The sequence below is a fragment of the Sporothrix brasiliensis genome (assembly GCF_000820605.1).
Source record: "Sporothrix brasiliensis 5110 chromosome Unknown Cont22, whole genome shotgun sequence".
NCBI classification, from domain to species: domain Eukaryota; kingdom Fungi; phylum Ascomycota; class Sordariomycetes; order Ophiostomatales; family Ophiostomataceae; genus Sporothrix; species Sporothrix brasiliensis.
The window spans coordinates 2,385,180-2,407,888 of NW_024467141.1; the positions used below are offsets into that span (position 1 = coordinate 2,385,180).

Consider the following 22,709-nt stretch of genomic DNA (forward strand, 5'->3'; position numbering starts at 1 on the left):
GCCCTCGGGGAAAGGCGAGGTATGTGGGGATGGGAGAGAAAGATCAGGTCGCTGCGAGGAAGAGTAAAAGAGCAACCAAGAGGAACGGTGGGAAAAAAAAATGCAAGGACGAGAAAAAAAAGGGGACAGAGTGCTAGCTCATACGCCAGCGCATGCACCATCAAGGGAAAAACAGACAAGGAAATTATTATCGAAGAGGTGGGTGAGCCGGTGTTTGCCGGGTGCACTCCGAGGGAGGAGAAAAGAAAGAACATGCGAAAACAACCGGGAGAGTGAGGAGGGAAAGCGAAGCAAAACAAGCCATGGACGCGCGAAAACGAAGCAGAAAAATCGACAAACAGGAGCTCACGATGCGATGCTTTCTGAAAAATACGAGGGGCCTTCGAAAGGCGCGCGAAAACAATATGATAAAATAATGGAGAATAATAAAATAACAGAAGGCAAGCCGGACAGATCTCGGCCTTTGACCAGACCTGGCCCCCTTCCTCCTGGGCACTTTTGGTAAGGTGCTCGGACTGGCAACGACGTGGGCTGTAGCTTTGGGAACGGCAACACAGTCGACCAGGGGGGAGGGGTGTGCAAAAAGACAATAACCACAAAGAAAAGGAAAAGCAACCACGGGTGAGATGAAAGACGAAGGGGGACAAGAAGAAAAACGACAAGGAAAAGGGAAAATGGAAAGGGCGCGAGGGAGAGACACAGGGGCAACAGACGAACAACAGCGATGGGGAGGGGTCAATCCAGAAAAATCAGAGCCTAAGCAAGCTGCATCGCGTTCCAGACCGTTCTTCGTTCCTTCGCTAGCACTAATGTATGACACAAAGACTCAGCACGTCAAGAGTGACTGGGAGCGAGAAACGGATAAGCGGCGACAAACGGCGAATACGAATGCATCCGTTGTACGTCGTCCGCATTGCATCGTAATGTGCAAGGTGGTGGGCGGTGCTTGAAGAGATGGGAAACGATGTAAAAGGTAAAAGGGAGAGCAACGAGGGAGACGGCGGATACGGGAGAAAAAAAAAAGAAAAAAAAAAAAAAAAAAAAAAAAAAAAAAAAAACCCAAAACAGTTTCTCGTCATGAGATCACACGGGAAAGCCTCCGTGTGGGTGGTCATTTGGGCGAACCGGCGTTGGGCAGACTGACTGCCGACGAGAACGAGAGAGAAACGAGAAAAAAAAAGAGGCAGAGTAAATCCGAGAATGGGAACAGGAAAATGATCGCGACATTACGTAGAGTCCGATGCAGCAACTTTTGTCGGCTACGGTGCCGTTGTCACCGTTTCTTATTTTCCCCCCTTTCTCTGTCCTATTTTTGTCGTTGCCACCAGGCGCAATTGTAGGTCAAATGTACGAGTCATTGCGTCTCCTGGTAACTCCGTTTTGTTGCCACACGTTTATGCCGTAATAGAAATCGAATTTTGGATGCCACGGCCCGAAAATGACAAATATCATCGAGATTTCGAAGAAACCATGTACACAATACGTTGTGTCCTCTCCTCCCTCCTTCGCATCGCCCATTTCCGCTGCTTTTCTTGCACATGTCGATGGCGTCCGTGTCTGCGACGGCTTCGCGTTGACGTCTTGTCGCCGTTTGCAGCGTTTCCCTGAGGGGAAGTCGATATTTTCGGCGCGAATTTAAATTAATTCCATAATTAATTCCATAATTACTCCCAATCATCAGGGCAGAAAATGCGACGGAATGCACTAATCCGGATTGGGTTGGTTTATGATACTCTTGTCTCCATATTTTAAGGTACGCGCTAACAAAAGTCTCCAATCAGAAGATAAATATAACCTGCAGCCAATGAAACGCGCTTCTCATTCGTCGACTTGTTCGAAGCTCAAGCGACAAAACAGCATCACAGCTTCAACGTTCGTCAACGACGAGGCTGTCAACGAACTTGTCACGGGGCTTGTCTACGAGTTTACTGAGTTCGGTCGTTCATATGGATTTTGTGATGATTATTCTTTAAATTTGGGCGACTTGTTTAATTTCAATTAATAAATACTTATTTTACAAATTTAAAGTTAAAATACAAGATGTTTTAACGTTATTTCACCAAATGAATTGCCAGATCACACCACTCAACACATTACACGCACACGAAGGAAAATGCCTACAGACGGCACACACAAAGTGCACAGAAAATAAACTCTACCCTATGAGTTAAGGCAAACCCCATCATGTACCAATTACCAGATCAAAGGCAAGCCAGAAGAACCCAGGCCCCAGCAGCCACCCTTTCCCCTCACAGAATCCAGGGCCCAAAGATTTGGTCTTCTTATAAAGCTCTGCAAGTGACAGTCTCAATCAATATCAGTTTGTTTCACACGAATGCGTCGTGGCACAAAACAAAACCAAGGCTTCCTTGCCACACCCGGGGGCTGCAGACCCCGCAATTATCTGTGACATGTGGCGTTTTCCGAAAGGGAAGCATCAAAGGGAGCAAGAAACTTCGATCTTTAAATCATATCCGATGTCGAACATGAAGCTCTTGTCCTCACATGCAGTCAATCATGGTCAGTTGTGTTTCATTGTTTGGGCCACGTCAGCCTTTCTTGGCGGACTTCGACAAACACAAGAGTAAAACAGAGTAAATTTGGATAGAGGGCTGGCAGAGTTCGGAGAAGCACGCAACACAGCGACAAAACGAGACCCTGTTTTTCGCTTTGTACCTTTCGCTCGCACGCAATCCCGGCGTCGCATTTTCCATTAAGAAAACAGAATGAGTTGTCGAAAAAAAGACGGGTGGGACCCACAAAAAATGCGACGGAACGCCCCGCGCCAGCGTGACCCCTCGCATCTTGTGAAGACGGGTGACTTGCATTTGGCTGCCATTTGCTAGTATACAAAGGTACAATTTTTGTACCCCGCCATCACAAAGTGACGAATCCGGCAACGACGCAATGCCCCGCACCAATGAGAAGGCCCACAACTGCGACAACGGTCAACAACGGTCAACAACGGTCAACAAAAAACGGCGGTGGAAGGAATGAACGTCCCTCCGTTGCCCCCTTACCTCGGCACCCAACCCAAATCAACGCCACGGCGATTTGCTATTCACGATACACAATATTTCGACGTCCTGATCACAAACCTCCCAGCATTCTTGCCGTCTTTTCGCCCAAAACGGAAAACCAGCGCGGATGCGACGCCCGCATGCGGTCATCCTACGCGCTACGATAGGGGAGAAAAAAAAGCCGTCGCAAATGAACGGCGGTGAAGAAAGCGCTACCCGACAGGGGGGAAATGGGTGGGGGCAGGCTATTCCTCAGCCTCAGATGTGAAAAGAGAAGGAGAAAGTACTACACCCGTATGAGCGGCATCCCGGCTTGCGGCCACCCCTCTCCGACAACGGCTGTCAGCAAACTGCTGTCCTTTCTCAAGAAAGGCCTACATAAGTAAGATACCGGACCACGGGGAAGGAGAGACGCTGGGATCCCCTGTACGTCACAAATCCCCGAGTCCCGGGGCCATGCTCTAGACCGCCTCCGTCAGGAACGGTTCCGTAGATCCGTAGGTTTTCTTTTGCGACGAGTTGCATTCGAGCTGTACTACAGATGACAACATCAGGTCTTGAAAGGCACACCGTACACAACAAGGAATGGTAATAGAGTTCAAGATTCGAATAGTCAGACTGTACAGACGGAGCAGGCGTGAAAAGTGACGAAAACGAAAGTGCAACAAGAAATACAAAGGCAAGTAGAGGCCACAAAAAAGGCCAACAACAACAAAAAGTAAAAGCAAAAAATAGCAAAGCCATAAACACCTCCCGTGGGGCCTCCGTCCTGGACCCTTTCAAAGAAGCCATACCTTTTTTTGTCTTTCCGCTTTCTTCCTCCGCGCCCTCTAAACCCCAGGACTCCCAGGACTCGTTTGTTGTCCACATTTTTTTTTAGTTGCTGTCTTTCTTTCTTTCTTTCTTTTTTTTTTCTGAAGTGAGAAATATAACAAAGCAATTCAAGCAGAGCAATAAGCGAGCATGAATAATAAAAAGCATAGGACACAACAAGCTTTTCATTCCTCATCCTGCTCGTTTGCACCCGGCTTTGGTTGGACTCAATCTGAGAACCGACATGCCACTGCACTCTTTGTGTATGTGCCCGCGTGTCCTCTCCGTCACACCATGGCTTCTGTTGCATTGGAGATGTCCCGAGAGACAAAGTGAAGCTAGAAAGGATGCCGACTGGGCGGAGTACGCTGCCGCATGTTCGGATCGCTGGGTGATCTTCTTCGCATGCTTCATTCTCGCCGATGGTCTTGCGTCTGTTCTTCGAGGCACTTTGCCGTTCGGTGGTGGTTGTGGCACGCCGTAGACCTAAGGCCGCTGCACAAGATCACGATCTGATGTCCAAGCCCACTTTGAAAGATAGATAACGGAGCAATCGTGGTCAACTAAAAGAGACAAGGAGGTAGAGAAAAATTGAACAATAAGAAAGGAATAATAAACCAGACATATAGGAAATAGTAAGAAAGACACCTCGTGAACACCATCCGAATCCGTTGTTTGCTCATTTGCTCGTGTTGTTCAGAAATAGGCGCAACATGCTACAGTACCATTTCCTCAGAGGACTGATATCTGTATTACGTGTGCCGCATGTCCGTTTTGGCCGTTGACCGCCCTGACAGCAGGGCAAAAAAAAGGAACATAGGAAAAGTGACGACAAGAAAACAAGGAAAATCAGATAGAAAGCAGAAAGAATCAAAATCAAAGCAGGTCGCAAACGCCCCGTCGCTCTGCCAAACACGCAAAATTTTCGCATAGCATAATGGGGCCGAGATAAAAACTGAGCCAACAGCACGAGTTAAAACGTAGGAAACAAAAACAGAAAACAGAGTAGAAACACAACAGTGGGAGAGTGAAAAAAAAAAAAAACAATTATATAGAGACATGCATGCACACCCGCGAGACGGTTTACCGCTTGCGCTTCTTGTTTTTTTCAGAGCTGGCTGCGATCAGAGCCGGAATCGTGGGGGCTATGATAGGCGTGGAGGAGATGTGAGCCGGCGGGAGAAGGGCGGGCAGCGTCTTGACTTGCTGGCCCGGCTGAGACTGTGAGGGCAACTGAGGCGGCAGGATCTGCTGCAGCTGTGGGAGCTGTGGCGCCAGCGTGTTCTGCTGAATGGGTGCCTGGATATGCGGAGCCTGGTGAGACGGCGATGGGATGGCCGTCGGCACATAGTTGTGTGGCGACTGGTGGTGTTGCGTGTGGGGGACAGGCACCTGCTGGGGTAGCTGCAGCAGCTGCTGGGGTGGCGGCGGCGGCGGCGGCTGCATAGACGTAGAGGAGGCGCCGCCTGCCGTGTTCTTCACGGGAACGCCCATGTGCCGGCCATAGCGGCCCTTACGTCCATTGCCCTCGTCTTCGCTGATGCACAGCTCGGCGGGAATACCGGCATCCCGGCAACGGCCACAGGGGCGCTGGCGATCGCAGCCCTTCTTGCTCTTGCGGCAGCGCTGGCAGCGTGGCTTGCTCGAGAGATCTGCAACGTCCTCGTCAACGACGCCTCCAGGGCCAGCAATGGCACCGGGCCCGGCAGGAGCGGGAGGCAGACCACCGGTGGAGGAGACGGAGAGCTTGCGCGACGGCGGCAGCGAGGCCGGAGACATGGGCACACTGATGGCAGTGGCGGCACCGTTGGCCTTCTTGCTCTTGGCGGCACCATTGGTGGTGGGGGGCTTCGCGCTGTTTGCGCCAGGGACCTGCACGGTGTTGCTGGCCGCCTTGGCCTTGCTGGCCTTGGGCTTCTTGGAAGTGGCCGTAGCCTGTGGACGGGCCTGCTTGGGGCCGCCACCGTTGGCAGCGTTTGCCTTAGTCACCTTCTTCAGCCTGGGCGCGGCCATGAGGCCAGGCATCTGCATACTATCCTTGTAATCGGTATCGGCGCTGTCGTCATCAGCGGGCTCCACGGACTGGTAGATCTTGCGGCTGGCCCCATCCAGATCCAGCCTCTGCTTGCGGTGAGGCGGGGCGACCTCCTCCTCGCCATCGTCATAGTCCTCGCTGTTCTCACCGTCGCTCTCGCTCTCCGAGTCACTTGTCGCACCGGTCGACGACGCGGCATCAGCGCGGCCGCTGAAAGTATCATCTTGGGTGGACGTGGACGTGCGACCGTAGGAGATGTTTGAGATCTCGCCGAGGCGCATCAGCTGCATGGCAACGTCCTTGTCCTCCTCCGACATGGAGCTGACAGTTGGATCGGGGGTGGGAAGAACACCCACGCTGCCGCCATTAGCACCGTTGTGGGGGTAGCCAATGCTAGCACGTGTGCGGCGCACGTCAGAGCCCGGTGTGGCGTAAACGCCGCCTTGGCCAAAGTGTGTGTTATAGTGCTGTGGCGAGTGCAGGGCGCCAGCACCGCTGAAGGGGTTCTGGCCCGGGTGGACGTAGGGGAGGGAAGGACGTTGGTCGGAGCGACGGGCAGGAGACACCGAAGGATTTGAGGTGGCCGCAGGCATTTGCGGGGGAGCGAAAAGCGGAAGTTCCTGAAACGAGGCGAGCGGTTAGTGAAAGTACAAGGAAACATGGCGACGAATAAAAAGGACGATTGCTGTCTGATGCCAGTCGCCAAAAAGCAAATTAAAAATGATTCGACTTACTGAGCTCTCGAACTTGGCCCGCTTGCGACGGCCGCCCTCGACAATGTTTTCAAGGCTGATGTCGGTGTTTCCAATGGGCTGCTGCTCCTTTGCTCTGCCATTGTTAGAGCCAGGAGCGCCATCGCCGCTGCTGTAACCAGCCATGCTGTCGGGGCCATAGGCATCCGACTGCTGGCGGTTCTTGGACGAGCGCGAGCGGTTCTTGGAGTTGGTGCTAGCCGAGTCACTGCGACGGCCGCGGTTGCCGTTCGGCGACACACTGCGCTTGCGCGACGTGCGAGAGCCCGGGCGCGAGATGTATTCGCCGTGCTGCTCTTGTAGGTGGTGGAAATGCTGCAGCGACGAAGCGCTATGGCCAGGGTAGTACCCATTGGCCGGCGGATGGCCGCCATCCGCGCCATTTGGATAGGACAGGTCAGACGGGTTGGCGCCATGGGCAGCCGCCGGGGGCGATTGGTAGTTACGTGAGGCATAGCCGCTGGGCGACAGCGCTGGCTCTTCAATGACGCGCACGTAGACAACCATGTTGTTGCGGAAGTTCTCGTAGCGGGCAATCATGGTATTGCCAGCCTCGTCCTCAAAACTGACGCCCTTAGAGCTTGTTGGGCTTGAGTACAGGCCATAAAAGTTCTTGACAGTAGTGACAATCGAGTCTGTGGCATCATGGGGGTAGATTTGCACCCGCATGGGCAGGCGAGCCGTGGTGTGCGGTGAGTCCGGCGAGATCAGCTGAAACCGAACCGTCTTGGGCTCAACAGCAGCCGACGAGGCAGCCGACGGCGACATGTGAGGAGACGTGTGTGAGTAGTCCATTGTATGGAATATGAGAGACAGAGAGAAGCGACGTCCAGAGGAGCCGTCTTGAAAAGATGTGGAAGGGTGTGTATGGGAAGGGTGGTTCGTTGGGGTATTCTTTGTTTCGGTTGTCGTTCCCGACTCTTTATTTTTTTTATTTTTTTGGACGCAGCGTCCAGGCTCTGCACAAATGCGGTGCCCAAAAAGGAGCCGTATGTCAAAAAGACAGGGAAAGAGTGCGAATGGGAAGAAAAAGAAGGAACTGTCGGCGAATGTGTGCGGCGATGGAAGGAGGGCAGGAGCGACGTTGGCAAACTGGGCCACAGCGTTTTGGGCCAGCCAGTCAACGGCGGCAGGAAGGAGCGGCCTGGTGGCAGTCCTTGCTAGTCCTTGTTCTCTGCGACGCCTGTTTGGAGCGAGCGCAAAGCCAGACACCCAGACGTCTCGCTTTACGCTTGTCTCTTCCCGTCGTTCTGTCCGTTTGTATTTGCTCTTGGTTTCGTTGCGTCTGGTCGTCGCCGTCAGACCACGGCAACGGGCGTCACCGCTTGTAGAGAGGCAGCCGTAGCGGCCGGTATGGGAGGAATGAAATAGGTCGCGGATGCAAGTGATCTTTTCAGTATCTGGAAGACAAACGAGTAAAATATTAGCACAGGCTGAAAAAGACCACAGAAAAGAAACAGATGCAAAGAAAATGACAGTCAACGGCCAAGGCGAGAGAGTTGATGGCCCCGGCTGGCGGCTGTGGAGCAGAATGGCTGCGAGACAAGCCTGGCAGACAAGGCCTGCAAACAGCGCCGCCGATCGAGGCGGCCGACAAGAGTGAACGCAAAAAAACCAGTCGGAAGTGATCGCATGCTTCGAGATGATCGGAAAAACATACCAGATGCAAAAGACGATGGCGTGGGCGGCGTGGACAGCGCCGTGCGTGAGGTCGATGGGATTTTGGTTGGGGTTTTTTTCTGCTGCGAAGCGAAAAAAATGGGCACGAAGCAGGGCCTGCAAAGGGTCGGTCGAAAACGAGTCAGCACTCGACACTGCGACAAGAAAAAGTAGACAGGATGCCTCAGATGCAAAGACAGAGGGGTCGAGATGCAGAATTGAGGAGAAACGGGCTTACCTGTTGTTGTGGTGAGTGGTGAAGGCAGTCGGTCGGCGGGAGGTTAGGTTTGGAGAGAGAGTGGAAGAAGGAGAGAGAGAGTGAGGGCGAGAACGGGAAGGGGAAGGAAAAGGGCCTGGGCTGGCTTAGGCGGGTTTAGGGTGGACAGGCTTTTTTTCCTGCTGTTTCTGCCGGTTGGTGCGGGCGAATACATTGGTAATGTTGGCACTTCAGGGGACAGAGCGCTAGGCTCCAGGGGAATATGTCCCCAGGGAAGCGAGCTACAGTGACCGGTGACAGGCGGTTTCAGGGCAGCCATTCCCTGACATGAGACTAGCGTGGGTGGCCGCTGTAGCCGCCCAGTTGGGAAAGTACCGCCAGCATCACTCAGCACCAGCACGAGACTAGCTCGTGGATAGGCAAGAACGGAAGCCATAAATGGTAGGAACCAAGTACAGTCCTTCCCATCTTGGCCGACCCCATTCAGCAGGCAGGTGCGCTCAATAGACGAGAAGGCCCCTTCGCGATGCACCTGTGTCAACAGTGCCCATTGTGTTCATGTTGTCTGTTCGGGACGACATGCGATGCACAGAAATTTGTTGACGATCATCCGCTTCCCACACGAGCCCCTAGGATCAGTTGGGACAGGAGACGACCCGGTGGCGGCTGGCGACTGGCACCTGCTGGAGGCAGTGGGCAATCTGACGCAGTAGCGTATCGGAGTGCATACACCAGCTCCGTGCATTGTGGGTTAGTGCTGAAGCGTTCCGTGAGCCGCCGGCCAGCCGTTCCTCTCGAGAACTACTTCGTATGGAGGAGAAAACAAGCGCAGAGCACTGAAAGCAGGGCAGATAGGTGTTTGACAAAAGCATGATTACGGGACTAACGTCCTGGGAAGGCGATGGTGTCGACGTATGGTTGTCGCAAAACGAGCATGGGAGATGTACTTTGCCATGTGTGCGGTACATCACGTTGCGATCGAGGTGGTGGCTTGGCATACGCAGCCTGTGTGAACCAGCTACTTACATTATCTTGCCAATGCGCTCACGAGGGTAGACATATCACGCCCGACGAGCAGGAATGCAAAATGGCAAAGGTACAGCCAAAACGACTGAACCTGACTAGACCGCCTCGCAGTGGCCTCGCAATAGCGGTGCCACACCCCCATTGTCTTACCCAGGCCATGGATCGTCGCTGGTCGCTGCTTTTCGCAGACGCTAGAGCTGCGCGAGCGCTTTCTGGGGGCGATGTTGGTGGCAGAGAACATGAGGTCCGCAGCGCTCTGCGGCGACGATGCGCAAAAGCGACGAGGCTTGGTGAAAAACACCATGGCAATAGGCTTCAACTTGCCAGGCCAGCCGGCCCTACCCTGGCCGTCTTTTGTGGTCTTACTTTTACAGCATATGGAAAGCATTGGATGGCGTGGTTTCGTCGCCAGGCCGCCGGCGGCCCTGGCTGTCTGAATTGCTACTGTCCACAGTCTTTTGCAGAAAGGATCGTCGCCAGTGACCGTCGTGCGACTTGAGCGGGTGTGTGCATGGGCGGAACGGGCATGGGAGACAACAAGACAAAGACAAACGCAGTGGAAAGTATGACCGTACCAGACCGTGCACAGCACAGAATGTCCAATGCTTCGTAACAGCGAGGAGGGACCACTCGAAGCGTGAAGGAGGGTTGGCGCGAGAGAGGGGGAGAACAAGGCGTAGCCAATGGCGTAAGGCAGTAGATGCGCCAGGTTGAGTCGTCAAAGGCTGCACACCTCACGGTGTCCTGACCGTGAGCGAAAATGAGCAACAGAAGTGGGTTAAACCCAAACGGGCGACCAGGGTTCTTCATGTTTCGATGTTGGCACTGTCGGCTTTTCGTCGTGCAGCCAGCTTCGTTGTTGGGGTTGATGCAACCTTGTTGGTATTTTATCATCGGGATTGACCATGAAGACATTCTTGAATGGACGAGTCATACTGTACGCTACGAAGGCCAGGATTGCTGCTTATGGACGGTATGCGGAATGGCTCGACTGCCTACCTTCCTGCTGTACGATTTGCGCCGGCATTGGTTGTGGCCTTCCTTCCCAGTTTGTCGCTCTCCAGCCTGGCCAAGGAGTCTTCGTCGTCGTCAGCACGAGAACAAATGCGACTAGGCCGCCAGCTTTTGCGCAAATGACGATATAGTTGTTTTGGGGAAAGAAACGCAAAGAAGGCAGCAAGGCAAGTAGGGGTTCGAAGCTGGAGCGACTACAGGAATGCGACTTCGCAACACTCGCCAACTCTTCTCTTGTGGCAGTCACGGGTTTCTCTCCTTCCTCGCCCGTTCCCGGTCGCACAGTTCCTGCCGGTCGAATCGGCACCGTATACACTCTTGTGGTCGCGCGCATGCCGCTCCTTCCCCCCCCTCCAGCGGCAGAAGCATTGCGCACCACACCTTGAATGGCAGGCGCAGATTAGCCAAGGAAGAGGTGTTTCATTGCGCGAGAACGCAAAGGGTAGGAAAGAGCAGCAAAATGCACGACCAATTTAAGAGCGAGTGCGATCAACGGCCTCGCGATTCATAGCTTTACGGGGTATGTCTCTGCACGCTACGCAAAGCATGAGTGCTCTTCTGGCCATTGCGCTGTCCATGGTCAGTCCATTGGGGCAAGGCGAGAGACCATTGACTCCTGTGGGTGGACCCACTTAGACCACTGCAGTAAAACTTGCCAGGACACGAAGCGACAATGCTTTCATAATGGGAAAGAGCGCCTGTTCGTGCTGGAATCTTTTCGAGGGGGAAAGAGCTAAGGAGCAAACAAAAGACAAACGGTCCATGTTGGAGCTCGAGCTTTGTCTTCGCGAATGCACAATCCAGGGAGCAGACACGCGCGCTGGGGGGCCCGTCGGCGGCCACTTGCCAGCGCATGTGGCCCGTTTCAGGTGCGATGCGGCCGTCGAATCAAAGACTGTCGCCAGACCAGTCGGAGCCCACCGTGGCAGTTGAAGAACAGACACGGACGAGATTTGGCCTGGCGAGAGGCAGGGAGCAAAGCAAGAGTGTGGAGGGTGCGGCCAGACCAGCTGGACCAGAAACAGTCAGGGACCAGACAATGTTCGTGAGACGGAAGCAACAACAAACTGGATGGCCGTCCCACGGCGCAGCGGGATGCGATCAGCCAATGCTTCCCTGGCACAACTTGTTCCAAGAGACATGAGGCCAGGCGCCCTGCCAGGCCACCAGGTCAGCCAGGCTAAACCATACGTGAGCGCAATCTCCCCCGATGCATCGACGTGGAATGCAGAAAACCGGACAGAAGGCAAGTGACCCGAAGGGGACACGAGTGTGTACATATGCAACGTCTGCGAACTCCACAGAAACCGAAGAAGACCAAACAAAAAGCATAAAAATGAACATAAACCTCGAGTACAAGCGCCAGAGCGCCGCCGTCCGTTGAACTGCTCCAAAGCTAAGAGCCACGACTCTGCACGTCGCAGGTTTTTGCACTGTCACAGGCTAGGCTGGCCCGCCGCCACTGCGCTAGGGGCGGGAAAAGGGTGCATCGCAAGACCACAGAGATTGTTTCTTGCAAGCACGGACAAGGCCGCAAAGAACGGGGGCCGACTTTTGTGGACGACCGCGCATCCAGAAACCCACTCACACGTTCTCTGGGGGCATATTATACACGCATCCTTTCCTTATTATGTGCATTGGCATGTTGTAGTCAAGCGCAGATACGTCCCTGGCACACCCTGATGGGTTGGGCGCGGGCGCCGGAAGCATTGTATTTTTCGGTACTGTTCCCTTCCTGCAAGGGCCGTCACCGCCGTCGCTGCCCGTCACCGCTCTCTCGCAACAACGCAGCTGGATGGATGAGATGGGGGTCGCAGTCGCAATGCCTTTCCTTGTTCATGCTGACCAGGCCAACAGATGTTCCTTTTCGCCAGCGTCCCTACCTGTCGCTGCCGAGAGGGCATGTTTATCGCGCCCGCAGAGCTCGCTGCGTTGGTGCGGCACACTGCCGGTTGCGTAGCCCAGTTCACGGCGCGCACTCTGCACGAACTGCTTACTGCTCTTTTTTTTCAACGACTTTCTATCCCGCCTCTCTCTACCGCTGCGACGGACGTTGCTGCACCGCAAGAGGGTGTGTTACGCTTTGGCTCTCCCTCTGTGTTTCTTGGAAATTCCGGGTAATTGATGTGTTAAACACGAGACGAGGGGCCGATCACGAGAAGGGACGGAGGCAGAGACAAGAACGGGCCGCCAGGACAGGCCATGGGGTTGGGGGATGACGAAGAACAATAAAAATTAACGGCACGTCGAATCGTGCTCGTTTCTGAACAGAACAGTTCGCCACTGGTTCCCCGTCTATCGACTGGCGGCGCATGGCACACGTACCGCTTTGTCTTGTCCTTCCAATCTGAATTGGTTCCACGCTCAGCGCGACGCAACGCCGAGCTCGTAGCGGCACTTGATGCGGCCTCTCTTCTCCGCTGCTTTGCAAGGGCCGCATTGGCCCCCTGACTGGGAGTGTCGAGTGCTGGGGCGACAAAGGCAGTGCATTGCAAGCCCATTTTTGTTGTATTTGTACTCTCCTGGCAGACTACGGCGAGCTCACCTCGGTGCATTTCTTTCTCCTGCGACTATGTACGAATGTGAGACGAAACAACGACAGTATCTAACTGCGCAAAGAAGGTTGGCGGCAAACAGTCAGCGCTTCCCCTGTCTCCCATCGCCTTCTCCCTGTCGGCAATCCTTGCGCGCATTCCCAGCCGCTTGCGACAACGAGGCGTTGCTTTGCGCCTAGAACGAAAGCATGGGAACGAGGAAACCTATTGGCTTCCGGCTGACGTTTGTGAAATGAGTATGAGATCCTGCGGTCGGAAATCTCGTAGTGGAGGCCAGCGCATCGCGCCTGATGTTTGCGGATGCGAAAAGCAGACTAGACGCTCTACGTAAAGAGAAGCGAGAGACAAGGGAGCAATGTCACAAAGTACACTCATAGTCATGCGCAACCTCGAAAGAGGAGAAGGCGGTGGATCTCTGTGCAAACAAGTTTTTCTTGTTTTCCCTCTTGGACCGTAAAACGTCGCAAATCCAGACCATCAGGCACTGTGCTGGGGGCGTGGCAGAGGCCGAAAACTGTGGTAGTTATTTTGTGCATTGGCGATTTGCGCCGGGCCGCCTACAGCTGGCCGCAGTATTACAGAGAAGGAGCTGTCGCAAATAGCTAGAGGGACAATCGCAAGGAAAGAACGGTGAAACGGTGAGACGAAAGTCGCGAGTCGCAACGCCTGACGGGGAAAGAGCCGGTCAGCTCAATAGGGCAGGAACGGGTCTGGCCATGCTAGTCCCTGTGTGCCTTGCAGTTTGCGACGCTGCCACTCGGTATTCTTTGCCAGTTCACCGGAGATGCGGTCGTGACATCTATTTCGCTTTTTTCCTCTTTCCGTTTCTTTTTGGCTCGCATGAAGGTGTGGCGCAGTTTGCGCAGTTTGCGCCTGCGCTGCTTCTGCGGCGGCGGCAGCGGACAAAGGCAGGAAAAGGCGGGGAAGTTTGAGGCGATTACCAAGAAAAAAACCGAAGCCCGAAAATTCCTGGCAAGGCGCAGACTACGCGCGACGGTGAGAGAAAGGCGGTGGAGATGGTTCGCAAGAGGAATGAGAAGAACGGGAAGACACCAGACAATGGGGAATGCCACCCAAAAGAACTCTTGATAGAATTGTCGTACAGGGCGCTTCCAAAGGGCGATGCGCGCAAATGCGAAATGAAATATCGACCGCAGGAAATGATGTTTTCTCGATCTGGAAAGGGCAAAGGGGGGGCAGATAATTGCGACAAATGACAAGCGGAAATGGAGACAATAGCTCCGATACAATCGCATTCGCGTAGCCGCTCGGGGACTGAAGCAGAGGTAAATTGCAGGATGGATCGATTGTTGATGGACTGATGGGACTGGCCGCCCAAGCCAACCAAAATGCCGCCCCTAAGACAGACACAGGGGGCTGCTGCGCGGTGCAGCCAAAGACTTCCCGAACAGGGAGTTTAATTGAAACTGCGCAAGATACTAAAAAAAGAGCCGAGATCTTGGTGCTAAAGTTCACACGTGACTCCGTGTCAGTGTGGCGCTTTGCCGCTGCAACCCGACGGTCTTGGCGCCGTTCCGGCCCGACGCGTAGTTTCCAACACAACGAATACAATTTATACGGCATTATTGGTATTTCTGAAACTCTACAATTTGCTCCTTTTGTTTTTCAATTTTGTATTTTGTAATTCTGTTTTTGAAGCGCAGATTTTGCTCTTTTCCAAAATTCTAAAGCTGCCGGGAGACGCGACCTGGCCCGTGCGGGGTCCGTTGCAGAGGCTCAAAGAGGAAAGAACCAGTGCCACGTTCGATCTATGTGGGGCATCCCTAGTCCGTTTAGGCACTGCGCACGTTGACGAAAGATCGGGAACGGAAGGACAAGGGACATAACGTCACCGGCACGGATTATTCCCTTTCCGCACATGCTGGGCAGACAGTTGACCAAGGCGCTTGCCAGCTGGCCGCCAGCCAGCCCAGACCATAACATTTACGAAGCCACGCTAGCAGACGAAAGAGCCACAACAAGCCCCAGCTGCAGCCTTGGACCAATCGCGATGCGTAGAGCACCTTGGTCAATAAACACATACTTCGTACGTCGTAAACAAACGCTCAGTGGGACCTGCCTTCCTGCCCCCAGCGAGAATCATTGGCAGGGGTAATACCAACTATCTGGAAATGCGACAAAAACAAAAAAGTCCAATGCTTGAAACTATGAGGTGTCTCTCGACTGTTGTCGCAACACATTCTTCATTGGCATGCTGCATAATAAATAACGCAAAAAAGGACAGCCGAAATAAAGACGAAAAATCAAGATGCTTCGCATTCGTCTCTTGAAGAGCCAGCCGTCTGTCAATCTTTCTTGATCTGGAACTTGGGGTGCTTGGCTTTCTCGCTTAATCGGAAAGGGTGTGTCGTGGATGCAAATGACGACCACACTCGCACGGCGCGCAGGGAGTTCTTTTGTCCATTCGGGGCCCCGGGAGTCCATGCAAAAAATGGCTGGTCGTCGCAAGGCCTCTATTCTCGCCCAGCTGCCCACCACTGACACGCGAAGCTGTTGGTATGCAGCCCGGCACCACGGCAACAAAGGCAGGCACTACAACGTATTTATGCAGGCGGTGTCCATAAGTTTATGCACCATATCATGCGGAGTAAACAAAGGCCATACACAGCCAGTGGTCACAAATAACAAAAGTAAACACACGAGAACGAAGCATGGAAGGTGCGCAAAAGTGAGCAAAAGGCGAGGGAAACGTGAGCAAAGATGCAGAGCCTCGCACTTTGATGATCTGGCGGTGACGCATTTCTTGCTCTGTCTGCTTTGGGAAGTGTTTGGCAGCCAGACAGGGCAGGCGCGACCTCTCCGTCTCTCTTTTCTGGGCAGGCAGGAACGGCACCCACCAAAAACAGCAAAGAAAGCGTCGGTTCCATTCGCACGTAAAATTGGCCCTTTCTGCTGCGTACCCCAGCAAGTTCCATCGCACCTTCTTTGTTTTGATTCTTGCCTTCCTGTGGCTCTTTCCTCATTTCATCGCCTGCCCAAAGCTTTCTGACACGCCCCATTCGTGCTGGACCTCTGCCTCGTTCCTGCTCTGACCTGCTTGCACGCTAGACCACAACAACAGTAGCTGCAATTTCGAGCCTCTCCTTTTCCTTTTCCCCTTTGCAGCTCTCCCTGTTTACCTCAATATCTTGCTTCTTTCTGTTGTCTCGCGCACTCTCCTTCTTCGACAGCAGTCGGGCGTCTCTGCTCCTCCCATTTGCCCTTTATTGATCTATTCCCATTTTCCTACTTTGTTTTGTGTCCATCCTTCTTGTTTACAGCGCAAGCTGACGACCTCCCGTCCTCTCCCCCACCCTTGTCTCTTTCTCTTCCTGCTGGCATCGCTTTGTTTTTGTTGTTGTCCTGCCAGACGCCTCCCGTACCTCCCTCCTCAATTCTTTCTGTTTTGTTGTTCTCGTCTTCGTCTTTCGTTTTCGGTATTTTTTTCTGCTTTCTACTTCTTTCTCTGCTTTTTATGTTCTTGCTTTTCCTCACGACAACACGCAGCATCTCGCCGCCTTACGCTTGCGCTTTTCTTCGCTCCTCCCATGTCGTTCCGTTTCGCAGCTCCGTGACTCTCGCTCGTTCTTCGAGGCGTGTCGGTATCGCTGTGAGCAACGCGGGTTTTCTGCTCGACGGTCCTCTCATTGTCACACGAACACGAAGATACGAAGATACATGCAAAACGACAAATCGAGGAAGAACTGGTTCAGCAATTATCGAGAGACGCGTCGTTTCGTCCAGCGTCGACATCGTCAACCTCCCCGTGTCAGGCGTTGCTTCTCGCTTTTAGCTAGACGCGACCCAACCGGATACACGCTGCTTCGACGACCTGGAGACCATATCCTGCCTTTCTGCTTCGATTCTGTTTGCATCCGTACCGCGTCTTTTTACAGCACCATTACACGAAACTATCCCCAGCATCAAGCATCGGCAAACATCGACAAGCATATTCGACTATCACCGCCTTGTGCGCATTGGCTGCCACGTATCTCTTTCTCGGCGGTTATCACTTAATCCCCCCAAGAGGAGCATTGTCTTGCCAGCTATTTTTCTTCATTCTTTTCTCCATTCACGAAACAACCATCCACCATGGACGCCAAGGTACGTTTAACAAATTCTCTGCTGTACTTTGGATCCGATGCATCTGTTCTTTCTGTGCATCCAAGAGCTCTTTTCTTTCCTTTGTTCAGATCTTACTGTGCGTTTCTCGAGCGAAATGGAACTTGTACTCGTCTTTGTGGCGGACGACAGCCGCACCTGTGCCACCGAGAAATGCCCCTTTTACATATGTGGACTGTCATGCAAGGGCTTCTTGTTTTTCTTTTCGACTTTTGCGGGCCTTTTATATTCTCATTTATTTCTGCGCCACCTTGTTAGGTTGTATCCTTTCTTTGCGTGTCTCCAGCTAACATGTCTTCTCTCTCGCGTTAGCCGGCCCAGCGCACCTTCCGGGCAAATTCAACCATAACTAATGAGAACATGGCCCCCGTGGCCTTCGCGAACAACCACCAGCGGACAAAGTCGACTGGCGTCCCTATTTCTAAAGATGCCCTCAAGGACATCGGCGTCATGCCGGTTAAGCCCGCAACCAAGCGGACTGCCTTTGGCGACGTCAGCAACGTGGTGAGACATGTCGACAGCAACGCCGCTGTCTTTGGCTTCAAAGCCGCCACAGTTGCAGACGGACACAAAGCTGGTCTCGTCTCGACGGCACCTATGCCAGCGCCCCCGCCACCTGCACATGCCAAGGACACTGTTGGCCAGCCGGCGTCCACCAATGGCTTTCTGGCTCCGGCTCAGCGGCCACGCAACAGCATTGCTCCAATCTCGTCGGTTCCAATCACTCAAACAAATACTCAGAATCTTCTGCGGCAGGCCCCGGCCCCTGTGCAAATATATGCAACAGGTACATTCCAGCCCACGGGCAAGACGCAAATCGGTCCTATCCGCAAGGCAACATTTGTTACCAGCCGGGATGTTCACGTTGATGGCGCACCAGCCGTGGCCCGACCTGAGGTCGCCATAAATGCCGATGACGCTGGGGACTCTGCCATTGCCAAGTGGGACAAGCCTAAGAGGAGCCCTCGCCATAGCAAGAGCCAGCCATGTCTCAAGAATGCAGACGGGCTTCAGCAGCAGAAAAAGCCCCTCCGAAGAACACTGAGCCGTCTTCCTATTGATCGGAGCAACTTCATGGACGTTGTTGTGTTTGCAGATGCCGACAAGAGTGCTGCCCACAGCCCTATCATTGAAAGCGAATCCATCGAACAGCAAATCGCCCAGTCGATTGCTGAACCAATGAGCAAGCCTGAGGAGGCGTGCAACAACGTCGTCGACCGTGGCCACAGTGTTGCTCCTGGCATTGTGCACAACAACGATGGTGGTGATGCAAACGAAGCTCCCTTTGTCGATGCTGTCGAAAACTTTCATCCCACCAACCTGCCACCTCTCTCGGATGGCTCAGACGATGACATTGGTCGCCTTCGCGAGGAGATCGAAGCTGCTGTCCTCGAAACGGAAGAGCACCTTCGTCCCGTCGAGGACCACGCAAGCTACGTGCCACTGGTCGAGCCCACACCAGCCGAGTTCATGACGAGCATGCCTGCCGTTACCATGGCCAGTGCCATGTCTGAAGTGGAGGAGCCGTGGGATGATGACGCCGATTTTTACGACGACCAGGCCTACACGACGGCACATTCTTTCCGGTCTCTGGGTGATACCACCACGGGAGCGCTGACGACCGTTGTCATGCCCAAGATGACTGCTAAGATCCAGAACGAGCTGGACATGGCTCGGGCCATTGTCGAGGAGGCCGGCATTCCTGAAGAGCTTGACGATGAAGCATGGGACATTAGCATGGTCGCCGAGTATGGAGACGATATCAACGCTTATATGAGGGAGCTTGAGGTAGGTTCCGTTTCATCGGTGTCTTGAGTACTTCCTTGGTACAATAATCAAATTGAGCAGCAGACTTACAAAGATGGATGTATAGCTTCGGATGCTCCCGAGCGCACACTACATGGATCAGCAGACGGAGATCCAGTGGTCCATGCGGTCGGTGCTCATGGAGTGGCTAATCCAGGTGCACTCGCGATTCAACCTCCTTCCGGAAACGTTGTTCCTTACAGTCAACTACGTCGACCGCTTCCTGTCAACGAAAATCGTGTCTGTGGCTAAGCTGCAGCTGGTCGGTGCCACAGCAATCTTTATTGCTGCCAAATACGAAGAGATTATCTGCCCTTCAATAGAAGAAATCATTTACATGGTCGATGGCGGCTACAAGAAGGAGGAGATTCTTAAGGCCGAACGCTTCATGCTTAGCATGCTAGGCTTTGAGCTGGGTTGGCCGGGCCCCATGAGCTTCCTCCGTCGTATTAGCAAAGCGGACGAGTATGACTTGGACACACGAACGCTTGCTAAGTACTTCCTCGAGGTCACTGTCATGGACGAGCGCTTTGTTGCCTGCCCGCCAAGCTTTTTGGCAGCAGGTGCTCACTGCTTGGCCCGCATGATGCTGTACAAGGGTAACTGGGTATGTGCTTTGGATTCTAATGCGTCATTCCCCTCCTGACCGGATTGCGATGTAAATGTACTAACAGCGGTTGTTTGTTGTTTAGTCCTCGGCCCACACTCATTACTCTGGTTACACATGGAGCCAGGTCCGCCCGTTGGCAAACACGATCCTTCACTGCTGTCGCCACCCCGGCACACACCATGCTGTTGTTTACGACAAGTATGCTCATGTTAAGTTCAAGAGAGCTGCAGTCTATGTGGAGAACGAGATCCGCCGGGGTTACCAGTTGCCTCCGCTGCAAGCCTATCATCATAGCCGCCACCACCTTTCGTTCACAGACTCCTTGACGGACTTGGATGTCGACACCAGTGCGGCTGCCCCTCCCGACTGCTCAAATGCGCACCAGGACATGCATATTTACGCCAAAGCTTGAGATGAGTCTGTATGATTCCACGATACCGAGTACCCATGTCGACCAAAGGCTAGCGCGTCGCGCCCCGTTGATTCTTGCCCCGTGCTTTGCTTCTCACGTTTCGCACCCCCAACACCTTGGCGGCGTGTCAGCAACCGACTCTTGCATGTTTTTGTGACTTGCTGCGTGTTTCGACAGCAGGTTGTAGATGCCTTTCTCTTTCCTCAAACCCGCCTTCTCTCTTTCCCCATGTTGTTATCGGTCAAGGTATGCGGCAGTGGCGTTTCTTGTGTCAACGGCGTTGCTTTGGCCTGTATGCATGATGGTTATTTTATACATCATCTTCCTTCTCGTTTGTTTACTTCTTTTCCTTTGTATTGTTCGGACTTGGCCTATGGCACTCTGTCTACATCCCACTTACCCCGAGGCGGTCGTCATTGTCTTCCCGCAGGCTCACGCAAACATACCCAGCCCATAGAACTGTCCTGTTAGGCGGCCTTTTCGTTCACTCTTTTTGATGACTGTATGAGACACGATGATTTTTCTTTTACATCTTATTTATATACCTGCTTCTCCATTGCCTTGTGCCTGGTTTTTCATACTGTTTGTTTCTGTGAAGGCTACTGCGTTTCCTGCCATGTCCTCTTTTGTCCTGTCTTTGGAGCGGAAACCCCTTGAAAACGGCAGAGGAAGGGGGTGGGATGGTGTTCTGAATCACTGACTCCAGTAATGTGAGAGTCTCAGGCGGGTGAAAATTACCGACGCCGTGGGTGAAGGGGCTAATAAGAGTTACTTTTACCCAATTTGCAATACGTTCACCGTGTTTTGTTATTTGAGTTGAAATTCCATCCCGTAAGACTGGCTCTACGTCGAATTGTGGTGTTGCCTTGTTGCCTGTACAGCTTTTCCACAAAAACAGTGACTTGGCACTGATAGACAGAAGCACGCAAGACGGTGGGCAGACGCGGGATGGCGAAGCAAGGTCTGGTGGGTAGACGTGGGGGTGTCTTTGTGCCTCAATCTTGTCGATATTGTTGAGTTGTTAAGTTGTCTTGAACTTCTCTCACCAGCACAGCGTTGTGAACAATGTGTATGAATTGGCAAGTGTCCCGTCATATGCAACTCGTCCTTAACAATGCAACTTCTCGATGCACAATAAGGCACAACTCCCTTACTGTGCAAAACAAAGCTTTCTCCTCGCTCCAAACCAACTTCCGAGGTGTTCTCTCCCCTCTCCGAGGTTTCTCTTTGCTCCCGCAGCCTCCCCACATGCCAGGACGCAAAAGCGCGATCTAGTAAACGGGGCACTGAACTCCAAAAGTACAAAGTATACCCGAAGCGGCTAATATGCATGCTAGGTGGCAGACGCGCCTGGGGAGGCTCGATAAAAAACCGGGCGCGATGCGGCGCACTATCAACAAGCTACAGGACGCTGCTATGAGGGGAAAGCTGGGGCCTGAAGCGGGAGGAAGGGCTCCTGCCAAAAAGGTGGGACTCTGGTATCCGGAAGCTTAGGAAGAGGGAATCGACCTGGGATGTTGTGACGAGCAGAAGAGGGCGAGAAATTAGAAACAAGGGCGCTCCAGCATGAAAAGTTGGCTGCCAGACTGCTGTTGTCGGACAATGCTGTCACAGGACAAATTATGTGTCTTGTCAGCCAGGTTGCGTCAGTGGCTCTTTCCTTGCCTAGAAATCTGCCGATCGGCAGGTACAAAGCACAATTGAGACCCAAACTAGGAAAGCAGCGACGATGGGCAAGGAAAAACACGACAGTGTCAGTGTGTGTCGCACCTGCGGGATCAGCCACCAGCCATTGCCGATACTGTGCTCCCACTGTGCGTAGACACCGTGAGACGGTGAGGTGGCACCGGTGGGTTAGCAGCTTCCGCAAGAGGTCAAAAGCATCGTTCCTGTGTGGTTTCGTAACCTGCCTGAGCTGCCTTCCGAGCTTCCCTCCCTGGCCAGAGCCCAGTTCTCCGAAAGTTGAGTGGAGTCCATCCCCGAGGACATCTACAATGCGGAACAATAGACAGCCGCCTTCGCCATTTCGTTCCCCATGGCCGCAAAGTCGCAAGTCACTTTTGGGGAAACAGAGGACGTAGTCTTACGCGGTGGGATTTCATTCCCACAGCCCGTCCTGCGGCGCCGCAATCCGCCGCCGCCCGCGCTCAACCTTCTCACCGCCAGTGTTCTTCTATTGCTTTGCATGCATCTCTTTCTGGGTCATAATGCTGTGCGCAATCGAGGGAATGGTCCGTCTTTTTTCTCTTATTATTCCGTACTTTGGCTCCTCCGACAATGCCGTCCTCAGTTTGTCACCGTTTCTGTCCCGTTTTGTTGTCTAAATATGCCTAGAACGGGCGACGTAGAGCGTAATATTACGGAGCACGGCAAGTGCCACGTCTTGCGCCGTCCACAGTTACCCATTTTTGCGGCGCCACTTGCCCGGCTCGACCCTTTACTCCCCCGTTCACAGAGTTGTTTGTGCATTCCCTTCGTCGGTTTATTTATTCTCCTGTCCCCAATCCATCGTCATCCTTTCTCCCCAGCTCCGCCTGTATCTGTTTCCGTCGTCTCTCCGGCCAACCTTTTTAGCACACCCTCTCTGGGGCGGCTAACAGGCGAGGTAAGGTATATTTGTATTGAGTGTTGAGAATTCCATCAACCTTTAAGCATCAGGAGAGACGCA

The 22,709-nt window shown here is 53.3% G+C and overlaps 2 protein-coding genes across 2 annotated transcripts; one reads left to right on the top strand and one right to left on the bottom strand.

Moving 5' to 3' along the window:
- Window positions 1-4,916: 4,916 nt before the first annotated feature.
- Window positions 4,917-7,415, bottom strand: SPBR_08176 (c6 zinc finger domain containing protein; the record flags this gene model as incomplete). Its single annotated transcript, XM_040766414.1, has 2 exons — window positions 4,917-6,374; window positions 6,603-7,415. 2 exons carry the CDS (start codon window positions 7,413-7,415, stop codon window positions 4,917-4,919), a joined length of 2,271 nt encoding a protein of 756 aa, XP_040614958.1.
- A 9,768-nt stretch (window positions 7,416-17,183) lies between these two features.
- SPBR_08132 (g2 mitotic-specific cyclin) lies at window positions 17,184-20,041 on the top strand (the record flags this gene model as incomplete). The annotated part of the gene is made up of 4 exons (XM_040766370.1): window positions 17,184-17,195; window positions 17,535-19,001; window positions 19,087-19,626; window positions 19,754-20,041. The coding sequence occupies 4 exons, from the start codon at window positions 17,184-17,186 to the stop codon at window positions 20,039-20,041; spliced, it is 2,307 nt and encodes a 768-aa protein (XP_040614959.1).
- Between the last annotated feature and the right edge of the window lie 2,668 nt (window positions 20,042-22,709).